Source organism: Phoenix dactylifera, chromosome 1 (genome assembly GCF_051530095.1).
Source record: "Phoenix dactylifera cultivar Ajwa chromosome 1, Ajwa_hap1_PhDact_Kaust_v1.1, whole genome shotgun sequence".
Lineage (NCBI taxonomy): Eukaryota > Viridiplantae > Streptophyta > Magnoliopsida > Arecales > Arecaceae > Phoenix > Phoenix dactylifera.
This window is the reverse complement of record NC_143190.1, coordinates 53720715-53741914: the sequence shown is the minus strand read 5'-3', so window position 1 is coordinate 53741914 and position 21200 is coordinate 53720715. Positions and strand designations below refer to the sequence as shown.

The window sequence follows — 21200 nt, the reverse complement described above, 5'->3', positions numbered from 1 at the left end:
GACGAGTCATGTTTATTGCGAGACAAACAAAGCAACTAATTGCTCTGACGAGATGCTGTTGTGGACGGATGGTATGGTTGTACTATTTTTTTAATATATACTCTATACAGTTTATTCATCTTATTAAAAAAATAAGAAAATAATAAAATAATAATAATAATAAACTAGTAGAGTTACTAGACTAAGTTTAAAGTTCAGACGTCCGACAGCTTTGGCTTAATAATGTTTTCTTTAGTGTCGTGTATCGTCGGATTTGATCGATGCACGTGTCCTTTGTTGCATGAGAAACAGGAAATTTGCTGTCAAATATAGCTAGCTAAAAAGCGGTAAAGATATATGTAATGGGCACCCCATTTTGGCGCTTTCTTTAGTTCCTCATTTTTTTTTGACTGAAGAGAGGCGATACCACCTTTCTTTAGTTCCTCCTAGTCCCTGTAACAGCACTCATACCAACAAAGCTACAGTTCGCTCTCTCACTGTCTTACCACTACCCTTGTCCTCTTGTTGGAGATAGTACAGTGCTTATATGCCATTCGCCTCCTTTCTTTGCAAGGCTTGGAGACACTGTTTCCTATTCATCTTCTTCCTCTAGTTCTGCTCTCTGGGTCTTTTTATCTGTTCCCCTTGGAGTCTCTCTCTCTCTCTGTGCGTGTGTGTCTGTGTGTTGCTTGCTTTTGCTCTCTCAGGAAGTTTGCTCTCTTCCAGTGGGGAGAGTGAGAAGAGGGAGAGGGATGAGTGCTACAAGGTTCATTAAATGTGTGACTGTTGGGGATGGGGCTGTGGGGAAGACCTGCATGCTCATCTGCTACACCAGCAACAAGTTCCCTACTGTATGTATAGGCCCTCTCCTCTGATGCCCAAACTGAGAGCGTCTCTTTTTTCTTTTTTTTTTTCATATATATAAATATATATGTATAAAGAATCTTTAGGTTTATTTTTTAACAGATCTTTCCCCTTTTTTTTTGGCTCTAGTGTGAGTCTACTCTTGTTTGTTTAGTTTTTGTGGTTTTACTCCTTTTTTTTTTAGTTCATATTCTATACATTTCTACTTATTTTTGCCCCAGAAACCAAACCTCTGTTTTCACAGTTTTCATTCTCTCCTTTTGTTTCGCAACCATTATTTCTGCTGGTTATTGCTTAGATCCCAGTCTTGTTTTGTTTGGCATTTTCCCTTTTCCCTTCTAAAATAATCAAATCTGTTTTGAGAAGAAACAATCCATGGTGCTTGTTCTTGTTTCTGCAAACTGTATGGCAATTTAACTTTTTTACCTATTCTAGTTCCTTAAGTTCTTAGGTTTCTCTGAAGGACCAGATGGAAAGAATCATTCTCAATATCAAACATAGATCTCTTTATGCCATTTGCTTGTCCTGAGATTTTTGTTTGTCATAAGCCCCAAACGAAATAATTATCAGAATGCCCGTGATTTAGATCTTATATCCACTATAATGTGACTTCTGGGCAGGATTATATTCCCACTGTCTTTGATAACTTCAGTGCTAATGTTTCTGTGGATGGGAGCATTGTCAACTTGGGATTGTGGGACACTGCAGGTAATAAGTCCTCTCTTTTTTTCGATTTGGTTTTGCATGCTAGATTTCTATTAATTAATAAAGCTTTAACTTTCCATGTTTGCCTTTATAGGACAAGAAGACTATAGCAGACTGAGACCACTGAGTTATAGAGGTGCAGACATATTTGTTTTAGCTTTCTCTTTAATCAGCAGGGCTAGCTACGAGAATGTTCTCAAGAAGGTACTGTTTACACTATCGCTTTATTGCTTTCTTTATTACCTCTCCACAGAGGCTATGGCTTCACCTTATCTGAGCAGATGAGTTTGTTATCAGTTTGGAGTAAAAGCTCTAATTTATGGCTTTTGTTTGGTGCTTTTCCTGGGTCTCACATCAGGACATTGACCATGTAACAGTTTTCTTTTGTATACTTTAACTTGAATTGACATGTTCAAACTATGTCTGAACAATACATGATTTTAATTCACATTTGTGGTGCATATCAGGCATAAATGTCTGCTGTACCTCAATTTAGAATTTCACAAAGCTTTTTCCTTTTTCTTTTCGTCGTTGTTTTTGTGAGGATCCTTGTGGGTATATGTTTAGTCCCGCATCAGTTATTTACCAAGAAGATCTTGGATACTTATACAGAACTAAGGAACCTAAAAAAATACCTTCGGACTAGCCATTTTGGGTGTGGTCTTAGGTTGTTACATATGGTGTCAGAGCGAACTCGGCCCAGCCTGACGTGGCCATCAAGACTTGAACACTGAGAATATGTGAGGACGACTAAAGAACCTATAAAATATCTTTCGATTAGCCATTTTGGGTGAGGTCTTAGGTTGTTACAGTTTTGTTGGCCATGCTTTCACCATGTTTGAAACAAAAGTGCAAGTTTAATTTTGAAGTGTTATCGTGAAATCTCGATTGGATTTTGACCACCTCCTCCTTTATTCCCTTTTTTACTCGTACATATTCTTAATATGCTTTTTCTATGATGTTCAAGTAAATGTTTTAATTTCATATGACAATATAATCCTTAATTCTTCATGTCTTATGAATCCTTGTTACATCTGCTAATGCTTTCAATAAGTGCTTGCAATCTTACTATTTTGTTTGTCGATCAGTGGATGCCTGAACTTCGTCGCTTTGCACCAAATGTTCCAATTATTCTGGTTGGGACTAAGCTAGGTGTGTAATCATTTAAATACTACTGTTTTGAGTTTGATATAATCTAAGATACCAAGGCTTGTAGAATTGTAGCTCTTTCAAAAATGTCAAACTCTTTAGTGTCTGATAATTTCAGATCTTCGTGAAGACAGAGGTTATCTTGCTGAACATCCATATGCTACTACAATAACATCGTCGCAAGTAAGTTCTCCTGGAACTAATTTATGGAGAACCTATCTCACACCCAAAAATGTAAAGAAAGTTGGGAAATGCTTTATAGGTATCGGTAGTTTGGAACTATCTAATAGATACTTTTTCTTCCTGTTTAGGGGGAAGAACTTAGGAAACAGATTGGCGCTGCAGCATACATCGAATGCAGCTCTAAAACCCAACAGGTATGTGAATCTGACAGAACGAATCAATGATCGAGCATTAGTGCAGAATTATTACCATTTGATTGAACTTGCATGGCACATAATTACGGCACTTATAGATAACTTTGATTTTGCTAAGATTCATGTCTTATATAGCACATATTAATATTATTTTTTGGTTAATTAATAGAACGTCAAAGCTGTTTTTGATACTGCAATCAAAGTGGTTCTTCAACCTCCACGAAAGAAGGAGATGATGCCCAAGAAGAAAAGGAGGAGAAGCTCTGGCTGTTTAATGGTGTGAGTAACTGACCATTGCAATCATATTTTCATTGCTCTCTGGACTTGTATAATTGCAGGTTCCTGTTACATTATTATTAGCATCTCAATGTAGGTTCCTTTTTCTCTCCATTAGATGTTTCCTAGTAATTCACATAGGTGGTGCACTTAGTTGAGATCATGCAATTCCACTTTTCCTGGATGACATTGCACGCGATATGTTTCTCTTCTAATTCATGAGCTTCACATCGCCGTCCATGCAATCTAACACTTGGATTCGTGATTAATCCTGCAGGAATCTTGTTTGTGGAGGAATGTGCACTGCATAGGACTAAAGAAGCGACCACATTTGGTGTGCTGTGCCTGGGAGCACGCCAGCAGCAATCTCTTACCTTGAGTTTTCAGTTCCTTGGAAACAGCTGACAAAACATTTTGTTTCGTTGGTAAGAGGGAACCGTTGGTTCTCGAACACTTCAGGGAATGAACCAGTTCTCTTGTTTATGTAAGAATGTAATGCCTGAGTACTTTATATGGTTTCCAGCTATCGCTATTTAGTGGGTCATGTTGATCTATGCTGATACTCGTTGAAAAGTAATGATACTTTATGAATGCAATGGTGGTGATTTCAGAAGAACAGAAATGCCTTCTTCTTCCTTACCTCATGGTAGTAGAGCATGCCATCATTAATATGTGCTCACGGTGTATTTTCTTTCTGGAAGAGATGAATATTAACTGCTAGAGTAAGTAAATCAATACAATGTGTCAGATGCCACTATGTGATAAGCTTGTGAGTTCATTGCTTCAAGCAGAGACAACAAACTCAAACTCAGATTCTTCAAGCGCGATCCAAAAAACACATGAACTGTAAGCAAGATGAACTGTCTGATTCTTCAAGCTCAAACTCAGAACAGAGTAATGAAAGTCTATGTTACACAAATCTAAAATAAATGTGAATAAGATGACTCTTCAAGCGCAATCCAAACAATACATGAACTGTAAACAAGATGAACTGTCTGATTCTTCAAGCTCAAACTCAGATTCTTCAAGCGCGATCCAAAAAATACATGAACTGTAAGCAAGATGAACTGTCTGATTCTTCAAACTCAAACTCAGAACAGAGTAATGAAAGTCTATGTTACACAAATCTAAAATAAATGTGAATAAGATGACTCTTCAAGCGCAATCCAAACAATACATGAACTGTAAACAAGATGAACTGTCTGATTCTTCAAGCTCAAGCTCAGAAACAGAATAATGAAAGTCTATATTATGCAAATCTAAAATAAATGTGAATAAGATGACTCGCCCAGCCTGCTGAAAAGACCATAGAATTTCATGCTTTCATGAATTGGCTCTGGGGAGGAACAGTCCTTGTTTCTTGTTGTTTTGCAAGATAACCCATCCAGCCTTCAAAAAGCGTTCAAGTCAGAGGTCAGCTCTCTAAGATGGCTCACTGAAGGCATAATAAATACAGATAAAAAAGGAAAGAAGTGATAAATATCCATACCTAGAGAAGGGTCAATTCCTCTGTTTTGGAGCTCTCTGAACTCCTGGCAAAGAGAGCAGAAGGGGCAGAATAGATGGACAATCCAATCCTCAGCTGGAGCCTGGACCAAGTTATATTTGTTTCTCAGCTTAAGCCTGTAGTTGGAACCTAAAATCCAACAGGTGCAGAGAGCTGGTGCCATCAGGATGAACATGAAGCTGTCCAGTGGGCAACCTACAAAATATATATTATCAAGTGAATGAAACAAAAACCTTACTCTCTTTATAAATGAACAGGTTTACCATTTCCAGCATGCTAATGAAACATAATACCAAAGGGGAACATTCTAATTAATGAGATTATCCTAAAAGTACAGAATAACTTGGTTCATCATGAATAGCCTTATTAAGGCCTGAAAAAGCTCGATCATTTGATCAATCAAATTGGCCAGGTACTTAGCAACAATCCTGCGATATTTTAAAATATCTACCATATTATAGGGTTGTTGTTTGAGTAGCTTAAGAAAAATTGTGATCGAGACTTATAGGGTAATCGGCCATATTTAGCAGGTTCATGAAAAGCAGTGCTATAGTAACACAAGGTCTCAGTCAAATAAGTTCCACAGGTGACATGCAACTGTCCCAACACTCCTCTCTCTATGTATGCACTGCAGAGTCTGATGAAGAGTGGGACAACAGAGAAGTTGCACATTGGCTGAGTCTTGCCTTTCTTGTACAAAATATCCATGCTAGTCTAGCATTTCTTGGTTCATGAATCCTTCCTTTCATGGGATGCCTCCTTTTTCATTCAAATTTTTTTTTTTCAAATCCTTTCATTTAACTTACATTTCTCCTCATGATGAGCAACTTTTGAGGATTTTCTAAGGATCGGGGTCGCAGGATAAAATTTATTCATTTATGTAATTGAGGGCTAATCCCTCAGAACTTCATACAAGAATAGGCAGGCTGGTTTCAGCTAGCAAAGATCGGTACTATTTAAGTTAAGATAAATCACACAGATATCACTATTTGTATCCACATTTGCAATAGAATGATGCACCTCCCTTGGCAGGAAGGCTAGTCAGTACCTTGCCTTTAAGTGTAGAATAGCTGAGCCTCTAGGAAATATTTCATAATTGATGGCATGATATTCTACTATGGTCCTATTTGGCATTCCAAAAGTATTTTTAGATGGAATAGAGGTATTTGATAAAAAAATCGGAAAGTTGTTTTAAGTTATAATTTTTTTTTTGGACCAAAATACTTATGATAAAATATAATAATTACAGAAAATAATAATATTAATATATAATGATAATAATTATAATATTTTATATCTTTATTATTGTATTATACTATAAATATAATATTATATTATATTTATCATAATACATTGATATATTATATTATATAATATCAAATTATGTTATATTATTATGTTATAGTATACAATGTTATATTACTATATCATAAAAATATTATATTACATTACAGTAATATTATACTATATCATATATTTATATATTAATGCATATTATATTTTATTATACTCTGTTGTATAATACTATACAATGTCATTTATAGTTATTTTGCCACACCATAAGTACTTTCTGAGTTTGTTTACCAAACAAATATTAAAGTCTCACAGTATTTTAGAAATATAATTACCAAATGACAAAGAGCTTTTTATAGAAGCTCTACTTCTGAAAATTCTACTGCCAACAGCTTTGCCAAACGGAGTCTATATTGTTGAGCTAATATAGTGCCTTCCCCACTACAATTATGAGCTTTGAGGGCCCCTAAGATGACTTTTTTTTTCACAGTTAAATGGCACACAATCAATCATCGGCCAAATATTGATTGCAGAATCCAAAGACCGAATCTTTAATTTATTTCCTATTTAGGAAGATAAGAAAGCTATACGACAAGAGAGGAATAATTGCAGTTTCTTACTGGTTTGCCCTTCATCTAACATCTCTGCAATCTGCCCGAAGGTTATGCATGGGAAAAAGGCCGTCATCATAGCTGCAACATAAAGACATCGATAACTTATTAAATTTGCACTCAGAATTTAAACCAATACAGAACATTGAAATGAGCCCATGTCAAGCAAATACTTATCACGCAGAATATGATAAAGATTAAAAACCAGGTTCTAGTGAAATAATGAAGTACTGTAGCTTTTTCATGAGGGCAACATTTCAGTGATTTCTAACAACAGCCTTAATCAAATCTAGTATTTAAGGATAGCATTACTATTTGTTTCATTCATTCCACAATCAAATAGTGTTGTCGTCCATGGACGGCCGATGTTCTGGCCATTTGGTTGGACCGGAGAAGTCCCGGGATACTCTGGTGATGGCGCCTTTGGCTCAGGTGGTGGGTATTCCGGTGGAGGATAAGGCACAGCAGGAGGAGGGTACGACGCCGGCGAGCCGACCTCCGGCGGACTATCGGATTGCATGTCATGGCCGGAATCCTGGCCGACAGGCTCGTTGTCATTGGGTCGAGGTCTTCCCATTGTGCTACGAAGATCCTTCCACTCTTGTTCTCAAAGAGACTTCAACAAATTAGTCTAATATATATAGCTTGCAGGCTAAGGTGAGGTGCGTTGTGCTTGTCGTCCTAAGAGTTTTTAAAATATGGAAAATAATGGCTCCCTCGTTCTCCAAAGTCGTTTTCCTATGGTAAAGAGTTTTGTCTTTGTTGAATGGTTCCATGAACGTGATGTTTTCAAAGTAAACTTATGAGTTGGATTCAACGTTTTAAATTTGCGTTATCAAGCTGATAAGATAGATATCAATGGACTACCAAAATGGATGGGTCCCTCTGCATGACGTCAATTTAATGGCCTCATCCTTGTTGCTTGAGAAGTAACATCTATTGACCTCGTTCGCTTGGCTACGTTGATATCAATCAATGGATTCGGACCTCTTCCTGCCGCCCGGATTAATGCTACCTAAAGTTTCCAGCCTTTTTAAGTGCTTGATTTCTGTGATCATTGGCCCCATGCCCCTCCACCGATGACCAACCTCGAACCTGGAACAATTGATCCCGGTTTTACAAGTTGGTAATATAAAAGAACTTCCATCAGAATCCTTGACCAGCTTCCAAGCTGGCCTTCGATAAGGTATATGCGGAGGATGGAATTCTTGGCACGCCATCACAATCACAGTTCAAGAAAATGGAAGCTTTATTTAACGTCCTAGCTTGCAAACAACTTGCTCACCCTGATTGCAGGCATAAAGCTGTACAATGTGAGCTGGACAGATGGTGAGATCTACATTTGGATGATTAGCCTGTAAAATATAATCTACTTTGAAAAAAATTCACATCAGCAACTTGATCTAGCTTGTTGACCTCCGATGGTCTTGTACAATTATGGTAAAGCTGAGCTGCTGCTGCATCTGAGACAATCGGATCTCTTCCTTGCGACCATAGCATGAATTTCATTAATTTTTGTTCCTTTTGTCGCAATGCTGCACTGAGTCTCATGTTGTGGAATTAAGCCTTATAGGACTTAGGCCCTGTTTGAAGAAGCTTTTAGAGGACCAAAAAGCACTTTCTAGCCACTCAAAAACACTTTTAGATAAAATAGAAGTGTTTGGTAAAAATTTCGAAAAGCTGTTTTAGCTTTTTCAGAAAACTAAAAATAGTTTTTTGGGAGAAACTCCATTTTAGAGCTTTCCGGAAAAGCACATTTAGGCTCGGTTGGAAAGATATTTTTTTGGTCAAAATACCTGTGATAAAATATAACAATTACACAAAATGTCCCTTTAATAATTGTTTAACCAATTTTATCACCTAGCTAGAAAATTTGTTATATTATGAAAAATTAATTTACACTAATAATTATAATATTTTATATCTTTATTATTGTATTATACTATAAATATAATATTATATTACATTATATCATAATACATTGATATGTTATGTTAAATAATTTAATATTATATTAAATTATTATGCTATAATATATATTATTATGTGTTGCCGGAAATTGGACCCGGGGGCGATCGTCGGTCGAGGAGGGGGAGCAGCTGGTGGACATAGAGGAGCGGCGGTCCGTCGGCGGGCGGCGTCCTTCGTCTGGGTGCCTGCAGAAAAGCCGGTGGCCGGATCTTCCGGCGCCGGCCCTCCGATGCTTAAGTCAGAGGGGGCAAGCTGTGTTTGAGGGGAAGAAGGAGAACAGTATCTGTAGAATTTTGTGTGTCCCTCCCCTGAGAAGCAAGAGCTCCGTTTTATAGGGGGGTCGGTTTACCTATGATGTGATGGGGTGAGGCCGCTGTACGGCTCGGCATGTTATTTGGACTGGCGCACGATCGGGCGAATCATTGCATTGGCGTCGGAGGTAAGTTCGCCGTACGACCCGAGCTGGCACGCGATCGGGTGAATCATTGCATTGATGTCGGAGGTAAGGCCGAGATCAGAGACTTATCGCAGTTGACTGGACTCTGCTGAGCTGATTTGCCGTGGAGAGCTGTGGGTCCGTAGATAATAGGAGCCATGCGCATTAATTGTTGAGTAAGCCGGAGATGCGCATTAATTGTGGAGTAAGCCGGAGGTGCGCATTAATTGTTGAGTGAACCGGGGGTTTGCAGAGGTCATGCGCAATAAATGCTGGGGCAGTGGCAGGATATGGCCCTCGGCCGGACCTCGGAGGGGTACGGCCGTAGTAGGTGGTTGACAAGAATAGACCTTGGGTGTCGGGAGTTCTCCAGGTCGGAGGTTCTGAGGCCGGGCGTTCCGAGGTCGGGCGCCGACTTCGGCTGTCCAAGGTCGGCGGCTATGCAGCTTCTTAGGGGCGGGATTACTATACTGCTGGGGGAAAACTGTATTTCCCCCAACACTACCCCCGACTTCCGAGTTCGAGCAGCTTGCAAGCTCGGACGCGGGAAGTAGAAATTGTCATTGTGGTTATTGAGGTCGGAGGGAATTACGTCCGTACCCTTATGCGCCTTGGAGCTTTTATAACGGAGTCTGCGCCCTTTGGCGCTTCGAGGTCGTTTAGCCGGCGAGCTTATGATGGGGTCTGCGTCCTTACACATCCCGAAGCGGCAGCAGCGGGGATGGCCCCTTGGATCTCCGAGATTGCCTCGTACGGCGAACTCATGATGAGGGTCCCTGGGCCCGATGGGGCGGCGCCTCGATCTCGTGGTCGAGGCCCCCCTCATGAATAGGTATGCTGTTTCGCGCTTCAAAATGAACACGCGGCATGATCTGAGGTCGGATGTTTCCGATCTCGTATTAGCAGAATACTGATCTGGGGAGGCTGAGGCTACATCGGTGCTCCACGTGTCCCGGAGGCTTATTAAATGAAGGGAGCGGGGGTGACGTCCGCTCATCTTTCAAGGTGGTCCGGTTTTGCGGACCCATGATGAGGCCGTGAGATCCGATAGGACGGCGCTTCGATTTCGTACCCGACTTATTGATCCGGAGTAAAGGGATGGGAACCGAACCCGTCGATCTGGGCCGTCAGGGGGGTCTATATAAACCCCACGAATCTGCCCTAAGAGTTCTATTTGGTTGCCCTTCATTTTTGCCGTCTCCTCCTTCGCTCTACCTTTCGACCAAACCTTGCCGACGGTGCCCGGAGCGATTTCCGGCGACTTTCCTGTAGGTTCCCACCCTGTGCTAGCTAGGGTTCCTTTTCCTCCTCCTCCTTACTCCCTCTATCTTTAGCTTATTTCGTTTTTCTGCAAAATGGGTCTCGGTCCTGAGGAAGTAGGGTCGAGTTTGTCGGGGGAGGAGTTGGAGTTGATCAGCTCCCGGTTCTTCTTCTAGCCCGGGTTTCGTCTCGAAATTGCGGGACCGGAGGATAGGGCGACGCGGCCGCCCCCAGGTCGGATCGCGATCCACCGCGAGACGCTCTGGGCCGGCCTGCGGTTCCCTGTTCACGAGTTCGTGAACAACTTGCTGGTAGAGTACCAACTCGTCCCAGCACAGCTTGCTCCGAACTCGTGGAGGACCATAATCGGGTTCCTGTCCTTGTGTCTCTCGCACGGGATCCCGACCTCGGTGAGTGTTTTCCGCCGGTGTTTTTTATTAAAGAAAAACCCGGCGGATGCAGGGTGGCTATACTTCGCCTTTCGGGGCGGTATGTCACTCTTTCAGGGTGCCCCTACCTCTATTCATGAGTGAAAGGAGAAATTTTTCTTTCTTGCGTCCGAGGTGCCGTGGGGGTTCAACCCGAGGTGGGGGCACCCTCGGTTGAAGGCTCTCAACAGGCTCTCCGAGCCCTCGGGGAGGGAGCTGAGAGTCTTGGACTCCCTACGGGCCCTCGGGAAGGGATTCAACCTGATCGAGCTCCTACGGGAGGATGCCCTGGCGAGCGTGGGCCTGAGTTCGGCGCGCCCCGAGGGTAAGAGTAGTCGCATCACTTTATTTTTATCTGTTCTCTTTTCACTAACATTGGTCTGACACTTGAGAGAATTTTTGGTTTCAAATATCCCTCACATGCCGACCAGCAACACATCTCTCTTCTCCCGACTGAAGAGGCGGGAGGCCGAGGCTGGGGGGGCTGTTCCCCAGCCTCGGAAGAAGTCGAGGTCAGCCGGTGCTTCCACATCGGCCGGGACGGGAGGCCCGGAGGCGGGGGCCTCCGCAGCTGATCCGGGGCGGACGTGGGCCGCCGGCGATGCGGGGCCAGCGGTCCCTCCTTGTCCCGCCCCCGTCGCCCAGCGCGGGGGGCGGGGGGGGGGGGGGGGGGGGGGGGGCGGGGGGCGGCCGTGATCCGCTTACGGCGCCCGGGGCCTGAGTCGACCAGAGGCCCCGAAGTCAGCGGCCCTGAAATCTCTAGCTCGAACGAGCCGAGCTCTTCGAGGGTTTTCAGGGAGGAGTCGGCCGAGCCAGGATCCCCACTCCTCGAGGGGAGCTTGGCCATTCACGACGCCGACGTCGCACGCGCCGTATTTCGGCGTGCGATGCTTTCAGCGGACCGGGCCGAGTTCCGGAACTTGCCGCTGGAAGAGGTTGTCGACGGTACTTACCGCAACACCGCTCGGGTAAGCTACTTTCTCAATTTTTCTTTGACTACTGGCAAATATATTATGTTTTTCAACTCGTAATCGCTTTACCCTTTTTCTCTTGCAGCATATCCACGAAGTCGACACTCTGGTATTCATCGCCCAAGGGTGTCAAGAAGAGACTCGGCAAGTCAGCCGGCATTGGAGCTGGCTAAGAAGAAGATTGCCGAGTTGGGGGCGACGCTGGCCGAGGCCGAGGCGCGGAGGGAGGCCACTGAGGCCGGGCGCCTAGCAATGGTCGAGGTGCTTGAAGAAGAGAGAGCTGCCCACTCTTTGGCGAAGTCGACCCTGCGCGCTTCGGAGGCGCGCCTAGGGGAGGTTCAGTCTGAGGTCGCGGGCCTCAGGTATGAGGGCGGGGTCCTGCGCCTCAAGATCGAGCAACTGGAGGCTCGAGAAAGGAGGGCTCTCGAACGGGCTGAACACGCCATGGAATCCTTCAAAGAATCAGAGGAGTTCCGCGACATGTTAGAGGAGGAAACCGTCGACGGGTTCCTCCGGGGCTTCGACAACTTCTGGAAGCAGATGGCCCGGATCTGCCCCCAGTTCGACCTTTCGACGATTCGTCCGAGGGTGAGGCTGGGTTGCGGCTCTGATTCGGACGATGTTCCCGCCGTCCTGGCATCCGAGGCGGAGTCGGATGAGTTTGGCGCTGCCGAGCCTGCGACGGCGGTGGCCGAGTTGGAGGGCATTCCGGAGGCACCCGCCGAGGCTCCTGCCGCAGACCCCGAGCCCATGCCCGCTGAAAACCCTCCAGTCATCGCCATAGATGACCCTGAGGGTGACGCCAACGAGACCGCCGCCTCTTAGGACTTGGATATTTTTTTTCTTTTCCATTTTACTCGAGGTCGGCTTTCAAACTTTTGAATGGCCGACCTCCAATTCTGTACTTAGCCTTTTGGCATTTTATTAATGGAGAATTCTTTTTGTCACTTCGTGTCTCTCTCTGTCTTCTTTTGTTGTAGATGAGGCCGGGATCTTATCGTTTTACCGGCTTTCACCTTTGTATCTTAATTTTCGAGTTGTTTAATAGAAGCGTGTTTCTTCTTTGGCTATATTTTCGCTCTCCCCAATTCCGATCACACTAACCAGAGGGAGCTCCGGGCTTAGGTTCTTAGGAAGTTTTTCTAAGTCCTATAGCTCGGACTTTAAGATCGCAGAGGTCGCCATATTTGGCTTTTAGGTTTTTGAGGCACCGAACTCGGGCCTTAGCCCTCCAAGCGGGGCCGTGCTAGATTTGCGTAGGCCGCTATCTGGGGGGTCTAGCCGAGCTTCCAAGCTTGGCTCCCGGACCGTAGGACCATAGAAAAGGTTGGTGCCGTCCCCCGTAGGGGAGCATAAGCTAATAATCGAGTTGTCGCCAGGGTTTTCATAATTATTGTCCTCGGACCTTGCCGAGGTTTCGGTGAGCGAGGTCGGAACCTTTAGAGGATACCTCGGTCTTTTTGAACTCGATCAGTGCGCCCGCGGTCGAGGTTATCTTCATGGCTCGACATTGGAGTTTGCGTATGGGGGGCGAGTTGGGCTTTAGTTTACGAAGACTTACGTAAGTTGTCTTGGAGGTTCAATAGACGAAGTATGCATAAGGTCGGTGGGAGATTAGTCTTAAACCGACTTGCGGGAGTAATCCGACTTTGGCCAAAATAAGGCCTCGACCTTAGTCGAGATTTTGCTAGCAACGCGTAGATAAATATGACAAGGCGAGCATTGAGTAGGATGTACCTTTTGCATTTTCAAAGTTGGGCTCCACGTAGCGGAGTGGGTTGCTTTATTTTCTTGCCGATTTTCGGAGTCGTCCCTTGACTTTCGGAGAGCTCGGGCTTCTTACGGACCCGATGGCGCCCGCCGAGGTTGAGAGGGTCTGGGAATGCTCCATTAATCCGCGACTCTTTCCGAGGTCGAGGGAGTTTGGGACTCCACGGTCGAACCTCGGGGCATCCTGACCTTAGTCGAGAAATCTTGCGTCAGGTCGGTGGGTCTGGGAACGCTCTACCGACCTGCGATACATCCCGAGGTCGAGGGAGTTTGGGACTCTACGGTCGACCCTCGGGGCATCCCGACCTTAGTCGAGGAATCTTGCATCAGGTCGGTGGGTCTGGGAATGCTCTACCGACCTGCGATACATTCCGAGGTCGAGGGAGTTTGGGACTCTACGGTCGACTCTCGGGGCATCCCGACCTTAGTCGAGGAATCGTACGTCAGGCCGACGGGTCTGGGAGCGCTCTATCGACCTGCGATGCTTTCCGAGGTCGAGGGAGTTTGGGACTCTACGGTCGATCCTCGGGGCATCCCGACCTTAGTCGAGGAATCATTCGTCAGGTCGATGGGTCTGGGTACGCTCTATCGACCTGCGACGCTTCCCAAGGTCGAGGGAGTTTGGGACTCTACGGTCGACCCTCGGCATCCCGACCTTAGTCGAGGAATCATTCGTCAGGTCGATGGGTCTGGGTACGCTCTATCGACCTGCGACGCTTTTCGAGGTTGAGGGAGTTTGGGACTCTACGGTCGACCCTCGGGGCATCCCGACCTTAGTCGAGGAATCCATCGTCAGGTCGATGGGTCTGGGTACGCTCTATCGACCTGCGACGCTTTCCGAGGTCGAGGGAGTTTGGGACTCTACGGTCGACCCTCGGGGCATCCCGACTTTAGTCGAGGAATCTTGCGCCAAGTCGATACTTCATCGTCCTGCGATACTTCCCGAGGTCGAGGGAGTTTGGGACTCTACGGTCGAGCCTCGAGGCATCCCGATCTTAGTCGAGGAACCTGAGGATCACAGACGATCCGACATTAGAAGAGATAATCATAATTATTGGAATGGACAAATCATTTGTAAAAAGGAGACTTGAGTCCATGTTCCTGATTGTCTTGAACCCCTAGGGGTTTCATTGGTAGTACATTCGTAGATTCTCGGAGTTCCAGCTTCGCGGAATTGGAGTTCCCTCGAAGGATTTCAACTTGTATGCTCCAGGTCATTGTACTCGGGCGATTTGATACGACCCTTCCCAATTTGGGGCGAGTTTTTCCTGCTCGGTTGGCTGAGAAGCCTCGGTTCTCCTGAGGATGAGGTCCCCTACTTTGAAGAGCTTGGGTTTGACTCTGGAGTTGTAGTATTGGGCCGTTTTCTGTTGGTATCTTGCCATACGGACCCGGGCGGCCTCTCGTGTCTCTTCAACGAGATCCAGGTTATTTCTAAGTCGGAAAGAGTTGGTGTCGGGGTCGTAGTGCTCCACCCTTGAAGAAGGGAGGCCGACTTCCAGCGGAATGACAGCCTCTGTGCCATATGCTAGGTTGAAGGGGGTCTCTCCTGTGGGCAATCGGAATGTGGTCCGGTATGCCCAAAGGACGTTATACAAGTCCTCGACCCACTGTCCTTTGGACCGATCAAGCCTAGCCTTGAGTCCCTGCAAAATGGTACGGTTAGTTACCTCAGTTTTCTCATTTGTCTGGGGATGGGCGACCGAGGTGAAGCGGTGGTCGATGCCGAGTTCAGAGCAAAATTCCCTGAAGTGGACGTTGTCGAACTGCCGGTCATTGTCAGATATAAGGATATGGGGAAGTCCGAATCTGCAGATTATGGACTTCCACACGAAGTCCCGCATCTTTTGCTCGGTGATCCGGGCTACAGGTTCAGCTTCGACCCATTTGGTGAAGTAGTCGATGGAGACGACCAGGAATTTTCTTTGCCCAGTGGCCAGAGGAAAGGGCCCCAGAATGTCAATCCCCCATTGGGCGAACGGCCAGAGGGCGGTGATTGAAGTTAGCAGGGCCGAAGGTCGGCGTTGGATGTTGGCGTTCCGTTGGCACCGGTCACACTTCCGAACGAAATCCACCGCATCTTTCTGGAGCGTGGGCCAGTAATACCCTTGCCGCAGGATCTTATGGGCTAGCGCCCGACCTCCCAGGTGATTTTCGCAAATCTCTTCGTGGACCTCTCGGAAGGCGTAGTCCGCCTCAGAGGGGCGGAGACATCTGAGAAGAGGAGAAGTAAATGATCGACGATAGAGTCTGTTTTCATATAGGACATACCGGGAAGCTTGGCGCTTGATCCGGCGAGCCTCTGTCTCATCATGAGGAAGGGTTCCGTCCTGGAGATAGCGGACGAACCCGTCGATCCAGCTCAGCTCGAAGTCGATGCACATGGTGGGCTCGGGTTCCTCCGTGCTGGGTGTCTGAAGGTACTCGAGCATTGTCCCCTTGGGAAGCTCGCTCATGCGGGAGGTCGCCAGTTTGGACAACTGGTCTGCCCTGAGATTCTCCGCTCTGGGAATGTGCTGGATGCTGAAAGAGCTCAAAGCAGACGTGAGTTTCCGCACTTTTTGGAGATATTTCTGCATTGATGGCTCTTTTGCTTCAAAGTCTCCCTGGATCTGGCTTACTATCAGCTGGGAATCGCTGAAGGCCTTCAGGTCTTCCACTTTCAGCTCCTTCGCTAATTTGAGCCCGGCGATGAGAGCCTCATACTCAGCTTCGTTGTTTGAGGCCGGGAACTCGAGGCGCAAGGCTTGTTCGGCCACCACTCCGTCTGGGCTGGTGAGGATGAGTCCAGCCCCGCTACCCTCCGAAGTTGACGACCCGTCTGAGTGTAGGACCCATGGTAGCCTCGGAGTTTCCCCCATGGATGCGGATGGTAGCTCGGGGTCGTCTGGCAGGGTGCATTCTACGAGGAAGTCGGCGAGTATTTGAGCTTTAATAGCCGGCCTGGGCCGATATTCGAGGTCGAATTCCCCGAGCTCGACCGCCCATTTGGCGATCCTCCCCGCACGGTCTGACCTTTGCAGTATTTGCTTCATAGGCTGGTCGGTCAGTATGACTATTGTATGTGCTTGAAAATAAGGCCGGAGTCTCCGAGCTGAGATGATAAGAGCAAAGATGGTCTTCTTAAGTTTAGAATATCGGGTCTCAGCATCCCTGAGGACCCGGCTAATGTAGTAGACCGGCTTTTGGAGCTTGTCCTCTTCCCGGACCAGGACCGAGCTTACTGCGACCGGGGAGACGGCCAGGTATAAGTAAAGAACTTCGTCCCGCTGGGGCTTGGTGAGTAGCGGGGGAGAGGCCAGAAGGCTTCTGAGCTCTTCAAAGGCCCGTTGGCATTCTTCTGACCACAGGAAGTCCTTTGGCCGCTTGAGGATCTTGAAGAATGGGAGGCAGCGCTCAGCCGATCGGGAGATAAATCTCCCCAAGGCGGCAACCCGTCCGGTAAGCCGCTGCACCTCCTTGACTGTCTTCGGAGGCGTCATTTCCTGCAGCGCTCGAATTTTCTCGGGGTTGGCTTCAATTCCGCGCTGGGTCACTATGAAACTCAGAAATTTGCCCGAGGTGACTCCGAACGCGCACTTCGCTGGATTGAGCTTCATTCGGTATCTCCTGAGCTTGGAGAATGTTTCATCGAGGTCAGCTACATGGTGCTCCGCCGCTCGGCTCTTCACCAGCATGTCGTCCACATAAACTTCCATATTTCGGCCGATCTGGTCCTTGAAAATTTGGCTGACCAGCCTCTGATATGTGGCTCCAGCGTTCTTCAGACCGAAAGGCATCACCTTGTAGCAATAGGTGCCCTTGTCGGTGATGAAGGCCATCTTCTCCTCGTCTTCTGGCGCCATTCGGATTTGATTGTATCCCGAGAAGGCGTCCATGAAGGTCAGCAATTGGTGTCCTGAGGTGGAATCGACGAGCTGGTCGATACTTGGGAGGGGGAAGCTGTCTTTTGGGCAGGCCTTGTTCAGGTCGGTGTAGTCCATGCACATGCGCCATCTCCCGTTGGCCTTCTTTACGAGGACTACGTTGGCAAGCCAGTCTGGGTAGGAGACCTCCCGGATGAAGCCGGCTTCAAGAAGTTTATCCACTTTCTCGGCTGCAGCTCATTGTCGTTCCGGGGCGGAGCCCCTTTTCTTCTGCTTTACAGGTCTGCTGGTCGGCTTCACCTGAAGTCGATGGACCATGACCTCAGGGTCAATTCCTGGTACGTCCGCGGGCGACCAGGCGAAGACATCAGCATTGTCTCGCAGGAAGCTGACGAGGTGATCCCTCTCGCGGACGCCAAGGCCGGAGCCGACCTGCACAGTTAGCTCGAAAAAATTTTCTCGTAGAGAAACTTGAACAAGAAGCTCACCGGGCTCTACTTGCTTCTTCCAAAGGTTGTCCCTCGCATCTAGGGTTTCTATGGGTAGTGAGGGTCCCGTTGCTTGAGTCGGCGCCTCGGTCGGTTGCTTTACTCTGTGAGCCGCCATGTAGCACTGCTTGGCAACCAGCTGATCTCCACGGACCTCGCCTACTCCTTGGCTGGTGGGGAACCGCATGAGCAAATGGCGGGTCGAGACCACGGCTCGGAGGGCATTCAACCCTGGCCGCCCAAGAATGGCGTTGTAGGCTGAGGGTAGACGGACCACGAGGAATTCCGTCCTCACAGTACTTTCCTGGGGAGCGAGGCCGACCGTAACAAGGAAGCTGACCTCACCCTCGACTGGGACCGAGTCTCCGGTGAACCCGACTAGTGGGGCATTAATTTTTCGGAGATGTCCTTCTGGCAACCCCATTTTTTGGTAGGCATGGTAGTACAAAATGTTGGCTGAACTTCCATTGTCAACTAGGACACGTTTTACATCAAATTTATTTACAATCATGGAGATGACCACAGCGTCATCGTGGGGGGTCTCAACCCCTTCCAAGTCCTCGTCCGAGAACGAGATGACTTCAGCAGTACGCGGGCGCTTCGGGGAGACTCCTTGGGCTGATCCTCCTGCCGAGGCTCTTCCGATTACGTTGATAGTGCCGGCGATAGGCCTGTTGTCGTCCGGGTTTTCGGGCGGTGTGGCGTTTTCCGCCGGCCTCCTTTCCTCACGTCGGTTCCTTACGAACCGATTGAGTACTCCGCGGCGGATAAGCGCCTCTATCTCGTCTCGGAGCTGAAAGCATTCCTCCGTGTCGTGCCCACGGTCTTGGTGGAAGCGGCAGTACTTCCTGGGGTTGCGGGGAGCTCCTGTATCCCGCATAGGAGGCGGAGGTCGGAAGAAATCCCGGCCCTCGATTTCCATCAAAATCTCGGCCCGGGGAGCATTAACAGGTGTGTAGTTCTCGTACCTCCCTGGGTACGTCCGAGGCCGTGGTGGGGACCTTGGTCGAGGTGGGGTCCTCCGCTGAGGTCATCCCTGCTACGGAGGCGGGCTCCTCAGTCGGGGGAAGTTCTTCTCTCGACGGGGGGATCGGCTTCTTTGTCGGCCGCGCTCCTCGCGGCGTTTCTTCTGCTTCCTGGAAGCGGGCTCAATTGCACCCCGCCTGGAGGCGACTGCCTCCTCGGCCTTTGCATACTTCCGAGCTCGGGCCAGCATCTCGGTGAAGTCGGCCGGGAAGCTCTTCTCGATAGAGAAGAGGAATCGATAAGAGCAAACCCCAGTCTTCAGAGCCGACATGGCTATTGACTGGTCTAGCTCGCGAACTTCCCACGTGGCGGCAGTAAAACGGTCCAGATACTCCTTGAGGGATTCCCCCTCCTTCTGCCTGACGTCGAGGAGGGAGTCCGACGTCCGCCATTGGCGTCGGCTGGCGGCAAAATTGGTAGCAAACTGCCTGCCGAGTTGCTCGAAGGAAGATACTGTGCTCGGCTTTAGTCCAGAAAACCAAAGCCGAGCTGTCCCTCGAAGAGTCGCCGGGAAGGCCTTACAAAGTACGGCCTCCGAGGATCCTTGTAGAGCCATGAGAGCTCGGTAGCTCTCCAAGTGGTCGAGGGGGTCGGTGATTCCGCTGTAGGGCTCCACTTGAGGCATCTTGAACCTAGCGGGGACCGACTCATCCTCGATCTGGCGGGAGAAGGGGATTTGGTAGTGAACTCAAAATCTCCCTCCAGCCTTGCCTTCTTACTGCGGAGCGCTTCGATCTGGCGCTCCAAGCGCTCAACTTTCCTGTCGAGCTCCCCAACCCGTGGAATCGTCACCGTGGTTTGCTCCGGCTCACGGTGGTCTGGGGCTGATTCAGCCTCAGAGGGTTGGGGTCTTCTGTTGAGACCTTCCCCCGGTAGCTCTCTCTGGGGGGAGGTCCGCCCCTCATTGTTGGCTCTGGAGGAGCCATGAAAATTCTGGGCTGGGAGAACCGGGCCGTTAGGAGGAAACTCCGGCAGGACCTGGGCCTGCGGGGGGTGTGTTAGTAAGGCCTCCTCACGCCGCAGGCCTTGAACGGCGGCGGCCAAGGCCTGGACTTGCTGCACCAGAGCATTGAATTGCTCCGGCTGGACTTGAGGAACCGGGTCTGCCGGAGTAGGCGAATTCTGGACGGAGTGTCCAGGACTCTGTGGGGGACGCCGGGAGATGTTGGAGGCTCCCTTGCTTCTCAACTTCATGATCGCGACTCGGGCCCTTCCTCTAGCGCCAACTGTTGCTGGAAATTGGACCCGGGGGCGATCGTCGGTCGAGGAGGGGGAGCAGCTGGTGGACACAGGGGAGCGGCGGTCCGTCGGCGGGCGGCGTGATGGGGACCTCAGCCCGCCGAGCCCAAATCCGGAGTCCATGACCGAGCCAAGCCCCAAGGAAGCGGACCTTCACTGCTTGGAAGGAGGACATCAGTCTCGGCCACAGCAGCCGCGCGCAGATTCCTGCGCGCGCCCGCAGCAGCGCGCCAGCCACGGCGCGCCCGTGCCAGCCACGCGCGGCCTACCGCGCGCCCACAGGCCACAGCAGGCGTGCGGCCCTCCGCGCGCACCCCTGCAGCGCGCACGCCCGTGCGCACCGGCCCAGCAGCGCGCGCACCAGTCCAGCAGTGTGCGCGCCCGAGCGCACTCGCCCTGCAGCGCGCGCGCCCGAGCGCGACCACCTTGCAGCGCCCGCGCCCGAGCGCATTCGACTGCCAGCGCCCGCGCCCGAGCGCGCCCATGCCCAGCCTGCCGCGCCCGCGCCCAGACAGCAGCGCGCGCCCCTGCGCGCGCCCGAGTCCAGCCAGCGCGCGCCCCTGCGCGCGCCCGACTTCCAGCTGGGCCGACCCGCGCCCAAGCGCCAGGCCGACCCGACCGCGCCAGCAGCGAGGTTCTGCAGCCGAACCTCGCCACAGCCAAAGTGGCCCGGTGCACTGCCAGGACACCAGCACATGCCTCGCCAGCACCCAGCACGCGCGCAGCAGCCTGCTTCACGCATGCCACTGATGGGCATGGTCATGGCCGATGTCCAGGGGCACCAGCCCATGCGCGCGCACCTAGGCACGCACGCACAAGAAGAAATGGCCCGAGCGCAACAAGTCCACAGCCCGGTCAGCCAGCCAAGCGGCCGAGTCCAATCCAAGCCAAAGGGTCAAGAGCGGCAACCCGGCACGAGCCCGCGCACATTGCGCCCATATTAGCGAAGGGTGAGCCAAGCCAGCGCACAGCCAATGGCATGTG

The 21200-nt window shown here is 49.0% G+C and overlaps 2 protein-coding genes across 2 annotated transcripts; one reads left to right on the top strand and one right to left on the bottom strand.

Annotated features, from left to right (window-relative positions):
* The first annotated feature begins 331 nt into the window (after positions 1-331).
* LOC103706847 (rac-like GTP-binding protein ARAC7) lies at positions 332-3972 on the top strand. Its single transcript, XM_008791097.6, has 8 exons — positions 332-830; positions 1464-1551; positions 1643-1752; positions 2637-2700; positions 2816-2880; positions 3009-3074; positions 3244-3353; positions 3628-3972. The coding sequence occupies exons 1-8, from the start codon at positions 732-734 to the stop codon at positions 3659-3661; spliced, it is 636 nt and encodes a 211-aa protein (XP_008789319.3). The 5' UTR covers positions 332-731; the 3' UTR covers positions 3662-3972.
* A 189-nt stretch (positions 3973-4161) lies between these two features.
* LOC120110362 (protein PLANT CADMIUM RESISTANCE 8-like) lies at positions 4162-8104 on the bottom strand. The gene is made up of 4 exons (XM_039125181.3): positions 7074-8104; positions 6771-6842; positions 4840-5052; positions 4162-4739 (listed from the first exon to the last, which is right to left on the bottom strand). The coding sequence occupies exons 1-4, from the start codon at positions 7336-7338 to the stop codon at positions 4666-4668; spliced, it is 624 nt and encodes a 207-aa protein (XP_038981109.3). The 5' UTR covers positions 7339-8104; the 3' UTR covers positions 4162-4665.
* Between the last annotated feature and the right edge of the window lie 13096 nt (positions 8105-21200).